Below are 21,503 nucleotides of genomic sequence, written 5' to 3' on the forward strand. Positions count from 1 at the left end.
CGGCCAGGACAGAGCTCAGAGCAGCCTGGTCTGGACCCACAATGATCTCAGCTCTGGCCAGAGTGTAGGTGCTAGCTGTGAGAGCCCCAGAGGGGTCCTCTCCTGCCTGGATGTTCCTCCCTGTCTAAAGAAGCCACTGTTGGGTGGTTTTCAGGAGGAGGGTTTTGAGGCCAAGCGAAAGGTCAGTGAAAGGCTTCAGGACGAGGTGCAGGTTTGCAATCCTGCTTGGGACCTACCGGGGAGGCTGCAGCTTCTCCACGACTTGAAGTGTGACCAAGAGGAGGACAAGGAGGCTGAAGAAGACCCAGAGACGACCTGGCTGGCACCTGTATATTGCTTTCAATTTCCTGCAAGGAAGCAAACAGTTCAGACCATTATAGATTCATAGCATAGTTTGGGTTGAAGGAACTGTTGAAGGTCACCCAGTGCCCCCCCTGCCATGAGCAGGGACATCTGCACCAGCTCAGGTTGCTCAGAGCCCCGTCCAGCCTGGCCTGGGATGTCTCCAGGGATGGTTCAGCCACCACCTCTCTGGCCAACCTGGGCCAGGCTCTCACCACACTCAGGGGCAACAATTCCTTCCTCATGTCCAGCCTGAATCTCCCCTCCTTTAGTTTAAAGACATCACCCCTTGCCTTATCACAACAGGCAATTAGTAGGTGGAAGAAATGCGTGTGTGAGCCAAAGGAGAAAGAGGCCTTGAGACTATTTTAATTTTATTTTTTTTTAAGTAAGGTCACGTTTTCACAGGTGAAAGAGGAGCAGAGGCAGCGATAACCAACAAGGCCATGCTCAAGCCGTGTAGCGTGGTGGAAATTTCCAGCTGGGACACAAATATCGCACCGAAAGGTAAACAGCGATAACCACAGAGTCCCTTGGCTGCTCAGAGACGCGTCACCCAGCCTGGGCACCCGCTTCAGCAGCAGGAACAGCCACGTCCTGCATGTGCCCTGCCTGGCCTGGAAACAGCATGACCCTATCTTTATAAACAAAGACAATACAACTTTGTTTTCCCTGCTGTCCCCTTCTTCCGACACCTGCTGTTGGAGGTGACTGACACCTGCGCAGGCTCCAGCTGTGGCTGCAGATGTGGTGCTGCCACCTCTCCGGAGCACAACCCAGCTTTTAGTCTCATCTTAGCCAAGCCTTTTACAGTTTGTAGGGCTTGCTGCAAACCATGGTGGAGCTTGATCATAGTCTTAATCTGAAGTACAGCAGTCAGGGGACTAAACTTCCTGGAAAAAAGGATTAGTTTGCATTTCATTGCTGCTGCTTTCTACCCATGGAACATATCATTGCATAGGAGGAGATAATTTGTACCGAGGAGCTGGTTAAATCCTCTGTTTGGGCTCCTCCTTGGGTGGGAATCCAGACCACACGCCCCAGATATCTGCTGTCCCCTCCCAAAGGGACGGAGCAGGCACAGGTTGCTTTGCTGAGCGTGAAACGGAGGGACCTACCTAGCAGGAATTACGGAGGGTGGAAGTTTGGGCAGCCCTTGGAAGCCACGCTCCGACAGCTGAGGTTTGTTGATGTTCAACGGTTTTGGCCCGAGACTGCACAGACCTGCTTGTCCCAGAGCTTCTTCATCTCCGTGGTGCTTTATCTCCTACTCTGGGCCGCCTTGTGACATGTGGGAGACGTTCTAGATCCGCGAGCCAGCAACGACACAAATTTGGGCTGTCTGAAGTGGTCACGTCCATCCCATCAGTACTGGTGAGGAATTTGGGGTTGCTATTGAAAAACTCGATTTGTTCCAGAACAATCATTGACCGAGCATTACGCCTAACTGTATTTTGCTTATTACAGCAGCTTCCAGCGGTTGCGTATCAGTTGGACACTCATGGGTATGGTTCTTCCCTGCTCTCAGCAATGTCACTTGCTGAGTGGAAATGCTAAGCTCCTCCTGGGATACGTTTAAAGTCTAAAGTGCTTTGGACCTGATGACGACCTGGAGATATCCATGTTCATTCTCCACTTGAGGAGCAAACTGCCAAGCTCAGGTGAGACCGTGCTCATGGCTCGCTGCCCAGCCATGCCAGCAGCCTCGTGCTGCCACAGATAAATAGATATGACAAGCAACAGAAAAAATGCCAAATGCTTAAACAGCACTTGAAACGCCAAGATGGGTTAAAGGGGAAGGGCTGGATCACAGAACCACAGAATGTCAGGGACTGGAAGGGACATCGCAAGCTCATCCAGTGCAATCCCCCCGCCGGAGCAGGAACACCCAGATGAGGTTACACAGGAAGGTGTCCAGGCGGGTTGGAATGTCTGCAGAGAAGGAGACTCCACTACCTCCCTGGGCAGCCTGGGCCAGGCTCTGGCACCCTCACCGGGAAGAAGTTTCTTCTCATCTTTAAGTGGGACCTCCTGTGTTCCAGTTTGCACCCACTGCCCCTTGTCCTATCACTGGTTGTCACCCAGAAGAGCCTGGCTCCATCCTGCTGACACTCCCCCTTTCCATATTGATCCCCATGAATGAGTCACCCCTCAGTCTCCTCTTCTCCAGCTCCAGAGCCCCAGCTCCTCAGCCTTTCCTCACACAGGAGATGCTCCACTCCCTTCAGCATCTTTGTGGCTCATCTTCGTGGATCAGAGGCTCAGGGCTGCCACGGAGCTGCTGCAAGGTCAGGCTCGTTGAAATACCCCAGTGTGGAAGATCATTGATAGCCCTAGAAACACCAAAGAGGGAGCAGGCAGTGAAGGAGGAATTGCTGCTGGACAAAGTGATGCTGCTGGATCCAACTCTCCCATCACTCAGGATGCAGCTGATGATGAATTCATCTCCCTGGCCAGCCCAAGAAAGGCAGCAAGAAGGGAATGAAGAGCCAACTAACTGTGGTATATACTGAGATACCCAGACTCTCTCTTTGGGGAGATCTGTATGAGTGCCCAGTAGTGAAGGCAGAACGATGCCAGACTTGGCTGGCAAGTGGCGCTGAGGTAGGTAGCACCCTCTGCTACTCCGATATCTGTATTTTGGGCAGGCACAACTCTGGACTTGCTTCCACAGAGGTTCCTGGTCAGTACTAAACTTTCAGCCTGTAGAGAATTTGTGAAAGATCCAAGTCCTCTTGCTGCCCGCCTGCTGACTTTTTTGAGATGACCCTTGTGTTGGTTGAACGACCAGCTACAAACATGCAAGATATTACTGGCTGCTTGGGTCTGATCAGGCTACAATAAAGCCAAAGCCTTTCGTCCAGGCTGGCTCTGGTGGGACACATCAAGGAAAGTGTGCTGAGAAAGGGAGAGCTGCGGCAGCACCAAAATCTGCGCTGAAGATGCCAAGAAGTTGCACTGAAGGCAGCAAAAGCGGGATAAAATGGCACGTGAGAAGCCTTTGTCTTGGAGGCTGGAGCATCTGGATGGTTTGTAGTTGGACAACGAGCCTTCAAGAGGCTCAACAGCTTTCCACGGGTCACTCCTTCACAGCCTTCGCTCAGTTTAATGTGCCCGGATGAGATCATGGGCACAGGGGTCTTTGGGCAGAGTTAAATACTTGAGGTCAAAGCATCAGGAAGGTGTCCAAGGTGCACTTGGAGCTGGTGGGAGTCAGTGGTGCCCTGGAGGGTGGGTCAGGCTGCGAGAGCTTTGGAAATGCCTTTGGCTATGGACTGCCCAGAGCCTGTGTGCTGTCACCTCCAAAAGGGACACAGCAGGGTGCAAAGATGGATGCAGCACCCCAAAGGTGTCCTTGGCTGCAAGGGCTCAGCAGCAGAGCCCCAGCAGCTGAATCCCCCTATGCCGGCTCAACAGATTTAATTAAAAAATCTATCTGTTGGTTATTTATTTGCAAGGGATGGTGCCCCCAGCCGTGTCTCACTGCCGGCTCCTGGCAGGGGAGGGGGTGCCTGGGGTGCTGCAGATTTTCCCCTCTGTTTTTCCACCCCTCTGCTTGAAGCAGAGAGGATGACTTGCTTCTCTCTGACCTGTGCCCCTTCCCTGTCCAACAACAAAAAATGCACTGGTCAGGATGGATCTGTGGTCGGCTGGTGCTTGCTGAGCCGTGCGGGTGCTGCGGGAGGTGGCTGCGGCTGAGCTCACTGGGCAGGTGGCAGAAAATCACTGTATTGATTTGCCGTGGCTAGATATGCTCCAGGCAGCAAGCGATGTTGCACGGGAAATTAATGTACACAATACATACGCCAGCGATAGCCTGGTTCCGCCGAGCAGTGATTGGAGCCGTTTGCTTCGCTCATGTTGCGATAAACGAGAAAATGGGGACAAGGGTCTGCAGGATGCTCAGGAGAAGATGATGTGGAGCAGCAAGGGCCCGTGGGGGTGCTGAACCTTCTTGTGAAATGGCTGGGTTAGGAAGCCCCCCTGACCCACAGCTTGGGGTGTGCAACCCCCCAGATGCTGCAGAGAAATGCTCTCCTGCCCCAAAATGCTCCCCCCAGCAAGAGGGTTCTGCCATGAAGTCTAAGCCATGCCCTTCTCCGCTCCTAGAATCCTAGAATCACAGAATAGTTTGGGTTGAAGGGACCTCCAAAGCTCATCCAGTCCAAGCCCCTGCCGTGAGCAGGGACATCTTCACCCAGATCATCCATCCTCTCCAAAACAGCGGCTGGGGAAGTGCACCTCACCCTGGATGTGATCGCTGGGTTTGCCATGTAAAAGACTTGCCCAGAGCCCCATTTCTGCTCCACGTCCACCCGGCAGGTGCAGGGCTGGGAGCGCTGAGCCCTCGCCTGGGATGGGGCAGGAGGTTCAGCACCTGGCTTGTCCCACCAAGGTCTTTGCTGCTCTTCTTCCTTCGTGGTATCAGGGCTTGCTGTTTTCCTGCCCAGCATGCCGGGGAGGAGTCCTGCTCTCGGAGCTTCACTAGAAGAGCAAGCCCCATCAACCCAGACCTGCATTGATGCTGAGAAGTGCTCCTCTGCCCATTGCCATCACCACTTCAATCTCCAACCATTTCTCAACACAGAGGGACCTGCAAGGACGTGACCTCCAGGTAGGATGGTAATAGTATTTTACTTAAGGAAATAGTATTTTAATTAGTAAACTAAAAAAAATCATAGTTAATTTCCTTAAGAAAACAGTATTTTACTTAAATAAAAAATAAATAAGTAATCCACTTACGTGATCAAATACCTCCTGAATTTCAGCATGGTGAGCCGGAGCCTTGGCTGGGAAGCGGGTGGTTATTGTCCGGCTGGCAGAATGGAAAGCAAACACCTGGAGCCCGGTGTGTGTGCCTGCGGCCGGTGGCCCCTCCCCGGGGGGGGCACAGGGACGGCGAGCCCGCAGGGACCTTCCCACCGGTGCCCTGATCTCCAGCGACTGCCCAGGGAGGGACCAGCCTCTGCTCCAGTGAGTGGCTTGTTTAGATGTCCACAGGCTTGAGGGCTGCTGGCAGCCAGCTGCTTTCTGCAAACGGTGGCCACGTCACGCAGGGGTGGCCGCGCCACCCGTGTTTGCATCCCTGCCTTACTCCTTGGTCTCACGCTTGGCCGTTGATGTTCTGCTTTGACCCCTTGTGTCCTCCTCTCTGCTCCTTCTGGTTCTTTTTCCCTCCTTGTGTCCTGTTTTTACTACTTGATGAAGCTGAGGACAGAGATGGTTGAGTCACAGGTGTTCAGGTCTTGACAATCCCTATGTTGATACACTCTTTGGGTCTGTGCCGCTGAGAACCTGTGCAGGCTGGGTCACACCTACATGGCATGGAGCTAATCCAACACCGCCTGGCTCCATCTACCCTGGGCTCCCCAGCTCCCTCCTTTGCTTTAACCACCAGTTTGGACTGATTAATGCATTGATATCTTGCATCTGCCATCTTCAGACTGACCTCCCGTGTTCCCCCAAGCCAGCAACGTCCTCATGCCCCCCATGCTGGGACTGTGCTGCGCCAGGATGACCAGCAACAGCACAGCCCTGCTGGGAAGCCAACTGTCTCCCAGTACCAGTAGAAAAATATTCACTGGGTCTGCTTCTTGCTGGTCGGTGCACAGTGGACAACTCAAAGGAGGACTAGGAGGGTACCTCCCATGACGGAGGTCCACAGCTGGTCCTTTGCTCAGGGTCTCCTCCCTCTTCAGCATCCTTCCCCTTTGATGCTCATCCCAGCGTCCTGCACAGCACCAGCAACACACAGCTGTGGCTTTGCATGACCAGGGACGCTAAGCCCACGTAGCAGGACCGTGTGCTTCTCGTACTTGGGCACCAGGCACCTGGGGAGGTGGTGGAGATGGAGGATTCGCGACTGTGACATGTGCCATGAGGACTGGTGGCTCAGGCTGCGCAACTCTGACTCTTCAGGACCAGGCTCACCGTGTGTCTCCTTGCACTGGTGGAGAGGACCCTGGCCGTGGGTGCTGTCCCTTCGCCCATGCCCATGGCTCTCAGGAGATGCACACCAGGCAGATAAGTCACTTCCAGCCCAGACCTTGGCTTTTTTGAGGGACAAAAGGGCCCATCTTCCTCGCTCCCCCCTCGCAGCAGGGAGGCAGCTGTTCCCCTCGCCCCAGCACGGGCAGGCGCTGCCTCTCCCCATCCACCTCATCGAAACCACAAGTTTACTGTGGGGCTGTCGCGTTCTCCACCCATCCTGCGCTCCTGCTATCTGCCCAGGCTGGCAGCTTATCTGGGAGCATGGGGCTGGCTGAGCGCCACGGCTGAGCTCGCCCTTTGCAGGGACCAAACCCTTTCCTGCTGTTGGGATTGAAGCTTGGTGCTTCTCCCTGTTCCTCCCCCCAGCACAACCCTGCCCCATGTAATCTGTGATGGACCAACCTGCTTGGGGGGGCCACGGTGATGTGGGGCAGGTGGCTGAGGGGTCTGTGAGCATCCCACAGGCAGGACCTTGGGGACATCCTATTGCTGCAGGGCATGGGGCACTCTTGCCCAGGAGCATCCAGAAGCTCATTGACGTGAGGGTGCCTGGACTGGCTTGATCCTGCTCATCATTGGTTGTTTCTTCTTGCTCGATTGTCACTTGTGGGTTTGCCACTGCTCAGGTCACTTGTTTCCCCAAGGACAAGCCTATTTCTCCATGGAGACCTCATGGCGGGGGTCTGGTTTTGGTCTGTAATCCTGGTCAGGGTCTCCTGTATTCCTGTTTGCTGCCTGGCAGACTCATTCTTGGGCCTGACTGGATGCGTCTGTGGAAGAGAAACTCAAAAGGCAAAGTCATCTACTCCTGCTGGGACCCGGTGGTGTGGAGCACAGTGTGTGCTCTCACCTGCCTGCATGGTGCTTGTGTTGGGGGCCACGTCTGCAGGACCTCAGCAGCTCTCTTGGGCTGCTTCTCAGACCTTGCAACTGCAGCCCAGAGAGGCTGTTTTGGAGCGTGACTTGGATGGGATGGGGCTCCACTTGTGGACCAGTGTCTGAGGACCTTGGTGGAGATGGCAGTTCTCTGGGATTGTAGCCGGTGGTCTCTTCTCTCCCACAGATGCTGGAGCAGGGGTCAGGATATGGGCAGGCAGATGCGTCTTTTGCAGCTGCATCTCTTGAGAAGCGAAAGGTGCCCTTGTAGGAGGGGTTGGGCTCTGTCTCTGCTCACCGGGCAGATGGGTCCTGCTGGGGTTACCTAATAAGCTCGTAACTTTTGTGTATGCGTGAGGACTGTCCTAATGGTGCAGAACTGCCCCAAGTGCCCATTGCTGAGTGTCACTCACATGGGGTCATATTATGAGAGTATGCGCACCCTCGTAGGTGGGTGCTCGTTCACTACATGGAGAAATGGCTTCAAGTTGCACCAGGGGAGGTTGAGGTTGGATCTGGGGAACAATGTCTTCCCCAAAGGGCTGTGGGGCATTGGAACAGGCTGCCCAGGGCAGTGCTGGAGTCACCATCCCTGAAGGGGTTGGATAGACGGAGGATGAGGTTCTCAGGGACATGAGGCAGTGCCAGGGCTGGGGGAACGGTTGGACTCAGAGATCTTGAGGGTCTCTTCCAACCAAAATGATTCTGTGATTCTGTGAGATGGGCTGATCTCAGCAGAAGACAGATGAGGAGCACCAAAGACAGGTAACAGCAGAAGCCTCGGGTCTTTTCCCCTTCCCTGTCCCTGTACTCCCACCCTTGCTTAAGATGATAAGCAAGGCATTTCTGGTCCATTTTCAAGCCCGCACATGGGTGAAGGTGAGTACATGGGAAGGTGACTGTCTCGCCAGTGAGAAGAAGAGGAGTCCCATGGCCCAGATGTTCAACCTTGGGGGACAGACCAACTGTTTGAGCAATGGGTGAGGTGAGGGACATCACTGGGGTTTGCAAGGGCTTGAGCCTTGCTGTAACATCAACCAGCTGTCTGCTGCCCTTCATCCGCCAGGAACACGTCTTTGTAGAGAACAGTGACTGGAGTCCTGGGGTAGATGGAGAAAGTGCTTCTGGGCTTTGCCAACAGAGGTTGAGGCAAGTCCTGAGGATCTCCTGGGGTGGGAGTGACCCACAGAGTTTTCCTTAGCAGGGAATAGAGAGTGATGGGGCTCCTGCTGGAAGTGGCTCCTTACTTTTAAAGTCAAAGCAGAACATCTGGAAAATAAACGAAAACTTATTTGCGTCTAAAAGAAGCAGTCAACGCTCCTTAAATTCCCAGTGAAGACAGTAGCTGGATGGGGAAAAGCAGAAAAGTCATACCCAGGGTTAAAATTATCCTGGGAATGGCCATGGGTAAAAATAGTGCTGATCTCATGTTAGAAGAGCCTGGAGGACCTCTTGGCATGGCTGCGATGGTGGGGCAGAGCTCCAGAGAGGGAGCTCCAGGACCTGGAAGGAGGTTGTTTCCACTGGGATAAGTCAGGTATGTTGGACTGGGTCCCATTCCTCATGTCGCTTCGGCATTTTTTTCCCCCGTCTTTATTTCTTTGCCTTTTTTTTTTTTTTTTTTGTCTTTTTTTTGGTCATCTCTGCTTTGTTTAAGCAAGGACTTATCTTCATAGTTTTTCTGCCTACACATGGTCAGTTTGGCCACGCCATTTGTATCCTGGCAGCCTGGGTCTTCCCGGATCTTGAGGGAGGTGAAAAAAACAGAGATTTTTGTTTATAAGCCCCAGACGCAGTGGGGAATTCAGGGTCTGGGACATCCCAAATTCCTGGGTCTGCAGACCTTCCTGGAGAGAAGCTTCAAAGAGGGATGGGCTTTCCCCCATGCCCCAGAAAACTCTTTCTGCAGCTTTTCTGTTTGCTTTTCAGACCAGTTTCCAGACAGACCTATTCAGGAAACGACCCACAGTAATTTCCAGATGACTTTTTCCTGTGGAATCAAGCGCCACGGCGTTATCAGCAGCGTGCAAGTTTGCTTTCTGAGTTGTTCTGCAATCTATCACAGACTGGGCCTCTCCTTCCGCCGCTGGGCAGCCCCCGCTCCATTAGCACCTGCCTAAGTTGATATCCAGTTAATCTGACACTTTGCAGGGTGAGTGAGGCATGCCGATTTAATTAGGTCCTATGAACTTCAGCAGCTTTCCTGGGACACTGGAGTCCACCTGCTTCACGGTGACGTGCCTGTTCACACCGGGTGCCTCCAAAAAGATGCTCAGGGCTGACGGAAGCAAGAGAAATCAGGAGCAAAGTGTGGAGAGAGCCCAGCGCAGGGCCGGTGCTGACGTGCTGGGCTGTACGGGATCCCTGCTGGCGTGGGGACCGTGTCCCGAGGGGACGCGGCAGAGCCTGTGCCAGCACCGGGCAGAGCTCCTCGTGGACCTGAAGGCTGAAGAACAGCTGGATGTGGTTGGGTTCAGGTGAGAAGCACGACGTTGCTTCTGGCTGTACGGTTTTCGGCTTGGGTTGGGACTTTGGCCCTAAGTTTACACTTATTTGTTCTTTAATCTCGGTCGCCTTATCGGAAGCCTTTGAACAACCAAACAGGTCTCTGCTCACTTTGGGAACAGGCTTTGCTGTTTCTTTTTGGTTGGTTTTGTTTCCTTGCCAGAGACCTCCGAGAGATTAGTGTGATCCCTCACCCTTGGCTTTGTCTTGAAGCCTCTGAAGCCGGCAGTGCCAGCAGCACTCGGGCGCCGAAAGACCTGTATACAGGGTGTTTCAAAGAGATGGATTCAATTTGAAATATCTCTGCAACCATGAACTCTCAACTGTCGTCTTGATGTTGTCCATACAGCAGGTGGAAGGAACACAGAGCATTTATAAAAAGGTTACCAAAACTTGGATAACTCATTAAACCGTCTGTAAATTTTTGTGTAATTGTAATGCATTGGGTCCATCTTTTTGAAACACCTTGTATTTTAGAGTGGCTTTGACATTAGGCCAGATCCCTCGAGGCCTCGTATGATCCAGGATCTTCTGAACAATTCCTGATGGCTGTCCATGTTGTCTTCTCCAAACAAAGACACCGGGTTACATGTTACTGGGAAGACTTGCTGGTCCATCTGTAGGTGTCTGGAAGCAGAAATGAATGTGGGCATCCCAACTGTGAGGTGCTATGGTGGAGAAAGGCAGCTCCCGTGGGCGAATTGCACATTTTAGTTTGCTCCTATTGCCTCTTGTCCTGCCACTGGGCACCACTGGGAAGAGCTTCGCTCCCTCGTTTTCATTCTGTCGCATCAGATGTTTATACAAATCTGTGAGGTCCCCTCAAGGCTACTCTCCTGTGGGCTGAACAGCCCCAGCTCTCTCAGCCTCTCCTGGTATGAAGGATGCTTCAGACCCTTCATCGCCTTGCACCGGACTGGTTCCAGTAAGTGCATCTGGGGTGTATTAGAAGGGGGTTGGTTAGTAGGTCAGAGAGGTTCTCCTTCCCCTCTGCTCTGCCCTGGTGAGACCTCATCTGGAATATTGTGTCCAGTTGTGGGCCCCTCAGTTCCAGAAGGACAGGGAACTGCTGGAGAGAGTCCAGCGCAGCCACGAAGATGCTGAAGGGAGTGGAGCATCTCCCGTGTGAGGAAAGGCTGAGGAGCTGGGGCTCTGGAGCTGGAGAAGAGGAGACTGAGGGGTGACCTCATCAATGTTTATAAATATATAAAGGGTGGGTGTCACGAGGATGGAGCCAGGCTCTTCTCGGTGACAACCAACAGTAAGACAAGGGGTAATGGGTTCAAGCTGGAACACAAGAGGTTCCACTTAAATTTGAAAAGAAACTTCTTCTCAGTGAGGGTGACGGAACACTGGAACAGGCTGCCCAGGGGGGTTGTGGATTCTCCTTCTCTGGAGACATTCAAAACCCGCCTGGACGCCTTCCTGTGTAACCTCACCTAGGTGTTCCTGCTCTGGCAGGCGGATTGGACTAGATGATCTTTCGAGGTCCCTTCCAATCCCTAACATTCTGTGATTCTGTGATTCTGTGATCTCTCTTGAACTGGAGACCCCAGAGCTCAACCCAGCACTGCAGATGTGGCCTCACCAGTACTGAGCAGAGTGGGAGAGGAGGCTGCTGGAGCTGGGAAGATGTGTTTGACCTGGAGATGGCCAAAGACATCTTTAGGACTCTCCATGGCCAGCCAGAGTCCTGTGTAGCTGCATCTGACCTGGTGGAGTGGGTACGTGCTGCGTCCAGCCCTTGGCCAGCACCTGGTGTCCATAACAAAATAGTGGAAATAGTTTTCAAGTGAAGTGTGTCTAGAAGAGCCATGTTGACCGAGGGGAACCAGGTGGAGCAGGCGTTTACAGAGCAAACGCCTTTTGAAACAAATCAGCAGGTAAACAGGGTGGGGACCTCAGGGTCTGATGCCACCTCCTATTTAAGGTAAGCATGACAGGGCACCCAGATAAATGTCAATGCCTCACCTGGTGAAAAAGAAAAAAAGTGGAGCGAAATCTAGGAGAGATTTTATGGTTTCTAGGAAAGCTATAGTATTGATGTGAGAGTACTAAACAGTTGCTCAGAGGTGGAGATGTTCGAGCTACCCTGACCTCACCTCTCACGGAGGTGTATCCCCTGGGTGATGGAGGGAAGCTGAGGGTCATCATCTGGAGATGAGGGCCAAGACAGGATGCTCTGCTGGGTCTCCACGATGAGTTTTCCCTTGCATACCCGCCCTGCTGACTGAAGTGTCTTTGCAGGGTCACGCCACAACCGATGTCCTGCCTTCTGCCTCTGACGACGAGATCAGAAGAAGGAAAAGCTTGGCAGTGGTGGAGGGTGCTTGGAGAGATACTGCAAAGAGTTCCCATGAGCACCTTGCAAGGAGGACATCACAGCAGGGTGTGTGTTGTTTGAATATTTGTTTAACAGCCTCTTAAAATGTTGGTTCCTTTCATATTAGGAGTATTTGCAGCTGTGATGAAATGTAATCACTGTGTGGGTCATGGTCAGCTAGTGTTGAAGGAGGCGTCCACAGTTAAATCAGATCTTTCCATCTTCATGTCTGGGAGGTGGGATGTGAGAGTTTCCTCTCTCCAAGTCCCAGCTGGGCACAAGTGAGCCTCAGTTCAGCAAGAGGAAGGAGCTGAAGTCATGGGTTTGCTGTTGTATTTTCCTGTAGATCGTGACAGCAGAGCTGCCTCCTCCTTGTTTAACAAGAGCGTTAGTTCCTGTGTGAGGCTGTGTCAGGTCTGTTGGGAATTTGATCATGGAGTGCCATCAGCAAGGAGGAGAACAAGAGGACTAGTGCTAGTATCCTTGAAGGACTTGGAGAAGAAAGAGGGAAAGGGAAAAAGCAGTGGCCAGTCAGCCTTGATAGCTGTCCCCTACAAAACCTGCAGTGCCCATGTCCACCCCACAGCCCTTCTAGGTGAGGACGGGATTAACAACTCAGGACTTTACTGCCTGTCCCTGCAGGGGTCATCAAAGCAGCGTGGAAATCGCAGGTAGCTGCCCAGAGAACAGCCACAATAGAGTATTTCCTGATCAGAGCTACTTTTTGTAGGAAAAAGCCCCCAAGATTCGCATTTTCTATCCCCAGTTGCGATGGAGGAATCTGTTGATATGTCCAAAATGTTTTCAGGGCAAGACAAACGATTCGCAGGCCTTGGAAGCACTCAAAGGAGCTGAAGAAGTTCATGGGAAGCCTCACTTTGACCCTTGCTTTTCCACCAGCACATGCCAGTCTGTTCTGATCAACCTCTTCATCCCAAGAAGGAAGGACTTTTGAAGTCAAATCCCCATAAAAAAGCAGCCAGGTCTGAGTTGTGCTGGTCCCACCAGCTTCTTGGTCTGGTCCCTGGAGCTTCCATGAGCGAGTGTGCGACACCTCAGCTCTGAATGAAAAGCTGATGCTCTGTTCCTACAACCTTCTCCATTGCATGCATCATGTGCACAAAGGGTAGGGGTCCAGCTTCTCACTTCGGCCGGGGGGACCCTGGGCTTGAAGCTTTCCTGTGAGGGGAGCTGCTCCTTTTGGAGACCCAGTGCCTGCTGATGGTTCTGTTTATTTATTCATTTATTTATTTTTGCTGCTTCTGTGTTCGATGGGGCTGCCTTGGGGGGTTCATGGCTTCATGTGTAAATGGGGAGTGTTTGCTTAGAGCTGTAGGTCAGGCTTCTGCTCTCTGCTTGGTTCTGCCACAGCTCAGCTGGCACCGAGCCTGTAGATAAACCACATTCCCATCACTTCTCACCTTCAGGACAGTGCTGAAACTGAAGGTATCCAGAGTTTGAACATTGGCCAAGTCACCATTGTCTTCTCCAAGACCAACAAAACCCCGCTGTATAATACTGTCTGAGGTTTACGCTTGATTACGGCATACGACCGCAATAATTAACCTAATTTGGGTGCCAGTGCCCTCCGTGACGCCGTAGGTTAGTTGAGGAGCGACGAGGCGAGTCGTGGAGCCGCGGAAGGAGTGTGAACCTTCCTCCTCCGCAGCTGAACAGGGACACCTGCCGCCAGCTCCCGCAGGCGCTGGAGCAGAGATGGAGACGCACGATGCGGCGCTGTAACCCTGCAAAATCAGGGTGGGAGGAGGTCGTGGAGCTGCCGGTGTGGACCTGCGCCCCGCGCAGGGCCAGCCCCGGCCATTGTGTTTGAGCAAGGGCTGTGCAAACAGCGCTGCGTGCCGGGACAAGGCCGCTGCTGCCATTTCTTGCCGGCAGCGGCAGATCAGAGGCTCAGAGGGATAGATTTGGGTCCAGAGTCTATGCGTGAGGAGAGCTGTGACTGGTCAGAGACGCGATGGGCTCTGGGGACCGAGAGCATCGTGCCGTGATCTCAAGTTGAGAGCCAGGGTGTAGAGCAGTGGGGCAGGAGGAGAAGAGGAGGTAGAGGTGCATGCAGTGGCCTTGGGGATGTGGTGAGGAAGAGGAGCATAATCAGCTCATTTCTTTGAGGATGAACGCTCTGCCCCTGCACCACCTCCTTGGCTGCCTTTGTTCCTTTCTCCTGCCCTGACATCTCTGGTGTCCCTTCTCGTCTCGCTCCTGGGCCTGGAGAGCTCGCTCTCTCTTAGAATCATAGAATCACAGAAGGGTTTGGGTTGAAGGGACCTTCCCAGCTCCCCCAGTGCCCCCCCTGCCATGAGCAGGGACATCTGCACCAGCTCAGGTTGCTCAGAGCCCCGTCCAGCCTGGCCTGGGATGTCTCCAGGGATGGTTCATCCACCGCCTCTCTGGCCAACCTGGGCCAGGCTCTCACCACCCTCAGTATCAAAAATTTCTTCCTCATGTCCAGCCTGAATCTCCCCTCCTTTAGTTTAAAACCATCACCCCTTGTCCTATCGCAACACGCCCTGCTGACAAGTCTGTCCCCATCTTTCTTATCAGCCCCTTTTAAGTACGGAAAGGTCACAATAAGGGACCTTTTCTGCAGGGTCTGAGGGCACGTTTGTCCTGGAGGGACCAAGTGCACAACTACTGCACAAACACAGTCCTACAGCAAGCCAAGGAGCTAAAGAAGGTATGGGTGGAGTCCCTCCTGTGCTGTGGGTTTGGACATGGGTGTTTTACCAGGTCCCATGGGTGGACTTTCCTGCCTCCAGCAGAGCAAGGGTCCTCCTGGTTGCACCTCTGAAGGCTGGTGATGGTGGTTCGATGAGGGGAATGGGGCGCACTCTGGCTGCATGTGAAGGTACACCCCCTGACAGTTGCACAAGTGGTCCAAATACCAGTTCTTTGCAGATATTAAAACATCCCCTCCTCCAAAACTGCAGCAGCGGGGCTGAGGCAGGTGTGTTTGCTGAGCAAGCAGCCACTGTTTGCACAGAGCGGGGATGCATCGGGCAATGGTTTGGTTGCACTTTGTTCCTGGGATCAAGTGTTACAACTTGTGCCCCCCTCACCTCCGCTGCCTTGGCTTTGGATCCCTTCCTCTGTCCTGGGCCAAGGGAATGACCTTCCTCTGGGCCCTTTCTTTCTGTCTTTGCTGCTTTATGATTCTTCTTCACGCTTATCCTCTGTCTCTTCTGCAACACGCTGCCCCAGGGCAGCTGGCAGGACACCTTGGAGGGGCTCCTGTCCTACCAGACATGAAATAGGGTTACTGCATCCTTTGGTGCCTCTCCCTGGGATGCTGCAAGGAGGTGAGAGCTGATATTTAGGAAAACAACTAATTCTCTGCGAAACAAGGCTGAGGGAAATGCTGACATTACCCAGTGAGGCCCAGCTGGGAAGCAGGGAGGAATGGAATAGAAACTGCTGCAAACAGCAGAGCGGGACACTGCATCCCAGGAGGAGCCTACCCCTGCTCACATCGGTAGATTCCATCTTCGAAAAGGCAGTTTCTGAATAAGGACAATGCAGGTACAGGTTGGGAGGAAGTTAAGAGATGAGGGTTTGAGCCCCGGGACAGAGAGACTAAAGCACTTCAGGCTGTTTGGTATTGAAAGGAGGAAAGGGAGAAGTTGTGGGTGTGCGTATGGCTTAAAATAGTCCGGTACAAATTACAGACATGAGGTCAGTGCACACGGAATGGGGAAGCTCTGCTGGGGTCTGTGTAGCTGCAGTGGTTTCCACCAGCCTTGGAGAGTCTGAAGACTCTCTGGAGAGTGGTCTGTGTGCTCCCACGCATGGTATCTCCAGGGAGGGGTTGGCACGATGCCCCCCAAACAGCCCCTGTGCCCCAGGGAGCGGATATTAGTGTCCAGAGACCTTTGGGCATTGTACTTCTGTTGGTGCAGGAGGTGTCTCCTTCCGTATTTCCTCACCCAGTCTGGGAGCATTATTGTCCTTTGAAGAGACCAACACCAGAAGGTAGTGCATAGGGCCCTCTTCCATCTTTGCATTGCTCCTTAACCTTAGCTAATCTCACCAATCTTGATCTCACAGATCTCCCCTGCTTTCCCTTTCACCATCCAAGTCTCTGAGCAAGAGATGCGTGAACGTGAGAGTTTGACAGCTGTGAACAGGGTAGGTGTTGAGTTAAAAACCAATCAAACAACCAAACAACAGCGGCATCTTTCCTCAAATCAGGAACCCATCTTGTCACATGTTAGAGCAGCCCCAGGTCAAGCTGTACGAGCAGAAAGAGTTGCTGTTCCTGGAGGGAAGGGCTGCGCCTTGTGCCCAAAATGCTGGAATTTGCCTCTTGGCTCAGCACCCTGCTGCTGAAGATTGCAGGTGCAGGAAAGCGAGTTTAGCAGACTCAGCACCCTGCTGAAAACCTTCAGGAGATGATTATGTCCAAGGTTTGGGTTGGGTCACTGCTCCCCTGCTTGTCCCCTCAAGCCAGGACTGTGCGTGCATGAGCTGGGACAGGAGCTGGCTGCAGCCCCTGCTCTCCATCACGGTGAACGTCCCTGTCACGAGAGTCCAGCCACAGCACATCCTCCGTGTTTCCCCCCAGCCTTTCCGCCCCTGCCTCCTTTATTTTTAAGCGGTCACCTGTGACCAGAAGAAATTGCACCGTGGCTGCTGGATAAATGAGCACCCTGTACTTTGGCATTTGTGAGTACAGTCGATTTAACCCTGAGCTCCTCCCGGTGCGTACGTCTCTCCTTAAAATCGGGACAGCTTGACTTGCAACCCGTTAATCCTTTAATTCAGCTTTGATTGCTGAAGGTGGGAATAAGCTCCCCTGGCCACCTGGCAAGTGGGTGGCCTCTCTGAGCCACCACCTGTGTCCTCTGCCACATCCAGGGGAGACATCGTGCTACCTCTGCTGAAGTGGGGTGCATTGGCCTCTGCAGAGGTCTACCCTGGGATGATAGAGGCACCCCAGATTTAACTTTTAGAGTGCTAAAACAGAGCAAGACGGTCCCTTCTTTTGGCTTCTTCAATTTATTATTGCCGCAGACAGAGCTTGCAAGTGTTACTATTAATAATAGAAGTCTTGCGCTAATGAGAAAAAAGCTGATTGCTCCTCTGATGTAAAATGCTCCCCTGCACAGCTGTTTGCTGCTGTGCTCTTAGAATCTGTGCTAGCATCCCTCATGGTAGACAAGAAAGGAGACATGGGTTGGTAGTTCCAGATTCCCTGGAGCCCTCGTTACACAAGTCTGATGTCCTTGACTAAAGGCCAGGCTGGTCTTTTCATGGGGATTTCCCACCTCAAGAGGAATGTGTGAGAGGAACAAATGTCCTGTTTGTAATAGGATCTCCATAAAGCCTTTCCTGCTGTTTGTTCATGTTATTTCTCCATGGCATGTTTATAGAAGACAGTGTTGATGTCGCCTCGGGGCTCTGGGACTCCTTCGAGAGCCAGAACTCGGTAGAAACATTTGGCTCAAGGGGAAAATCTTTACTGCCGCATACAAAAAATAATTGCCCGGGATAAACTGGGCTGTAAATGGGCTGAAATACAGGCTCACTACCCTGCAGGAGAGTCAGGACCTTGTTTTCCATTCCCTAGTCCAACCAGGAGATACCTCTGTGTTGTTTTCTCCTTCGTCCCAGGGTACCGCCAGGGCTGGCTGCTCGTGGATGGATGGGGAGCCCAGCGTGATGGCACGGCCGGGCGGGCAGGAGACTCCTCCATCGCTGTCTCCATGCAAGGTGAGCAGGATGGGCCGTGGGACAGCAGCTGGGGTCGGCCCAGCATCCAGATCCCCTGGGAAGCTGGCGGTGGTGAGGCAGCTCTGAGGTTGGGATGGGGTCTGGGGAGGACAGCAGCAGGGTTGGACACAGCCCAGGGACCATCAGGCAGGTCTGAGGTCTGGCTGGGAATTCCATCCAGGGCTCTGGATCGACGGGGACATGGCCAGGCAGGGACAGAGCTGTGGTGAAGCTGGGGATGGGTGCTCCTCCAGCATTGCTTGGGCAGGGACTGATGGGCTGAGCATGAACAGCCCCTGGTGAGGCTGAAAATGAGGAGGGATGGGGTTGTAAGAGCCAGTGATGCCTTTTGGTGAGGGATGTCCCCTGCAGTGCTGCACAGCTGACCAGTGTTTCTCCAAGGCTGGTTCTCACTTTCTGCCCTCGGCATGGTCCTGGTGCGCTCTGGCCGTGGTGGACGTCCAGGTTTGGTGTGGCAGAGCAGTGGCAGGGCTTTCTGCCTGCCACGGACACCACCGACAGATGCAGCTGATGGGAGAAAGGTGCTGGTGATCAGAAGAGTGGGTGTTGAAAGGCAAAACCTCTGGTGGAGGGGAGAACGACAGAGCTCAGCTCAGGTCTCACAAGGCTATGGACAATCATAGAATCATAGGATGTCCTGAGCTGGAAGGGACCCACAAGGGTCATCGAGTCCAGCTCCTGTCCCTGCACAGGACAACCCCAAATTCACACCTTGTGTCTGAGGGTATTGTCCAATTGCTTTGAGATCCTCATTCACCGCCAGTGACCAGCCTCACCAAAAGGAGTTAATTTTCCTTTTCCACTGTGATTAGAAGGTCAGTGGCATGAAGCCATTTCTCCCACACAGGGCCCTTTATCTATAACATGACCACGACACCTATAGAGCACAGCCATGTTCCCCCCACCTTATGCAGCTCTCAGCAAAGCATTTGAAGCAAGAAATTTTTCTGGTTCCTTCCTTATTCTGGCGACACTTTTCAGGAGCTGTCAGGGTCACGTCACACTTGAGCTGGGCTTTGCTGTGGCTTTCTCCAGCACGGAGGCACCCGCAGCAGATCCGTGTGTGAGCAAGGGGACAATGGATGATGCTGGGCTGGCTCTGGGAGTGGGATGCTGAGTCTAGATGGTCACCCCACCCCAGGACCAACCCCAGCCAGACACGTGCCCTGAATTCCCCACACCTCTGTCTGCGATTTCTGCTCCTTTATCCCCATACCTGGAAACACTGAGAGGATTAAAACGCCAAAGGGAGTCTAAAAGCCCTCAGGAGGGGGGCTTTAAAATCTGTTCAGCTTGGCCTTTTGCTCCCCCCTCTCTGTTCCTCCTCAGAGCTCTGAATAGTCCCAAGACTTTTATTATTTTCCACATTGCAAAACAGTGATTACTGGAAGGGACGAGGTGGTTTGAGAGCCAGGGTCCAGCGGTGCCTTTGGGGCTGTGCCAGCCCCGGGCGACCGGGGAGAGGAGCGGTGGGGACAGGAGGAGCCGTTCCTCTTGCATCGTATCTCGATGAGAACATCTTGACCAACGACCAGGAAACAAATTCCTCTGCCGTTTGGGAGGAAGAAGGGGAACTGAAAGGTCAAACCTGCCCGTGGGCTCCTCAGAGACCCCTGGGCAGGGGAGGTTTTTCTCTGACCCTATGGTGGGTCACCAGTGCTGGCAGGGAAGAGATGCCCTCCCAGGTCCTGGGTCCAGTGTTTAGTCAGTGTTGTTGTACTTAACTATAGACCCCCAAAGGGTGAGATGTTTGCACGGCTTATGACTGTTGAACTGCCAGATCCGTGCTTGAAAATCTCAAGAGCACAAGCAAAATTAATTTAACTAGAGTTCAAAGGCCCTCAAATAAAGGCTAAGCCTTGCTGTTATTCCGAAGCCTTCTTTCCATTAATTCCCTTTAAAGCTGCTTTAAAATTACAAAGTGGAAGGGAATGCTGGCCAGCACATTTTGTGGTGGTTTCAAAACAACCACTATTAATCAGTGAGGAAATGTATTGGCTGTAAGAGTGTTTAAATGGGAAGGTGGCTTCAACCAGGACACATGTAGCAGCATGTAGTTGCGGTGACAGATTAAAAATTAGCTATTGTGAGACTCCGCATACGGACGGGAGCTTGGTATTAATGATTACCACAAATGAACTAACTGGAAAGGGGTAGAACAGCAAGTGGTAGAGTTCAGCTTGACCCACTGCTGAGCTGACCCTTTTCCTGTACATTTAATGCCCAAATCTCATTTCTGGCCAGAGCGGCTATCCAACAGCTGAACACAATGCTTGGGCGCAGTGGCAGGTGGCCGTGCCAGGCTGCCTGTGGGATGCAGAGGACGATAAGAGGTTCTGTTCCTACTTCTTGGGATGGATCCAGCACCAAGAGCTGCGCCAGCGGCCGACAGCACTGCCAGCCCCGGGGTTCGTGCTACCAGCGCTGCTCCGTGAAGCCGGTTCACCAGTCTTCCTTCCTCGGTGCCTCCCCTTGCTTTCCCCTTTTGTGTCCTTCAGGCTGCTGGTCTTTGCTCCCTGCTCCCTGATCATCTTCACCACCGTCTTGCCTATGTCCTCATCCTGGTGACCTGGGCTCTCTATAGGGTGTTGGTTTCTTCTCCCAAGGAACAAGCGCCAGGACCAGAGGAAACGGCCTCAAGTTGCGCCAGGGGAGGCTGAGGTTGGATCTGGGGAACAATTTCTTCCCCAAAGGGCTGTGGGGCATTGGAACAGGCTGCCCAGGGCAGTGCTGGAGTCACCATCCCTGGAGGGGTTGGACAGACGGACATGAGGTTCTCAGGGACATGGGGCAGTGCCAGGGATGGGGAAACGGTTGGACTCCATGAGAGTCTTTTCCAACCAAAATGATTCTGTGATTCTATGACCGCAGAGGAATGTCCCTGCTCACGCCCCTACTCCATCATCCCTGGATGTGCGTACAGGGGCTCATGTGAGCCACAGCTCCCTCCTCCCCTGGAAATGAGCCACCTTTTCTCCTGTTCTCACCCAGCCCCATCCTCTGGGATGTCCCAGCATCTCCTTCTGGGCACATGCCCCTACAAAAACCATCTGGCAGGTCCAAGGCACTGGACACAACCATTTTGTGGGCAGAATTGTTGTGCAGCCCCCTGCTCTGTGCCCTGGCGTGGGACCTGGCAGTCCAGCGGGAAAGGAGCCACGCAGGGCAGCTGGCACTCCTGCCCTTTCTTTCCCGGCTATCAGTATTAATAAATACCACCAGTATTTAACCAGTAGATTTATTCCCACAGATCTTTGGAAAATACATGGGAAGTGGGGGTGAATGTTATCAGGCTCCAGCCTTTCTGGTCGCAAGCGTGTCTTCAGCAAGAGTGATTAACCCACTGTGCTTTTCTGCCTTCCTTTCCAAAAGCCCCTCAAGAATATCACGGCTCCCAAGGTTGCATGGAATCGCTGGTAATCCCGTTAACCTTTGGGTTAATTAAACAAACTGGAATCCTTCATTAGGAGGAATGGTGCTAATTGCAAAGCCGAGAGGGTGAGTTTTGTGTGGAGCGCTGGTTGGCAGAGCAGAAACCACTGCTGACTTCAGCAAGGGGGCTGGGGGGTTACTGGTGACTTGCTTGGGAGAGGAGGTCAAGAAAACCTGTTTCCCTATCAATACTGGACCAGTTGGTGTTGGCTGGAGAGGGGAACGTGGAGAGAGGATGCGCGGCACTGCTGGGTAGGGCAGAAAAGGTCGAACCGCTGGTACCTGA

The 21,503-nt window shown here is 53.1% G+C and overlaps 1 protein-coding gene across 1 annotated transcript in view; it reads left to right on the forward strand.

The window, feature by feature from the left end:
- SRPRB (SRP receptor subunit beta) overlaps positions 1-21,503 on the forward strand; it is a 64,191-nt gene that overhangs the window by 9,038 nt on the left and 33,650 nt on the right. The window contains exon 2 of the mRNA XM_065639906.1: positions 5,646-5,650. Within this exon, the coding sequence (XP_065495978.1) occupies positions 5,646-5,650 (5 nt within the window). The remainder of the gene's footprint in view (positions 1-5,645; positions 5,651-21,503) is intronic.

The sequence above is a fragment of the Caloenas nicobarica genome, chromosome 8, assembly GCF_036013445.1.
Source record: "Caloenas nicobarica isolate bCalNic1 chromosome 8, bCalNic1.hap1, whole genome shotgun sequence".
Lineage (NCBI taxonomy): Eukaryota > Metazoa > Chordata > Aves > Columbiformes > Columbidae > Caloenas > Caloenas nicobarica.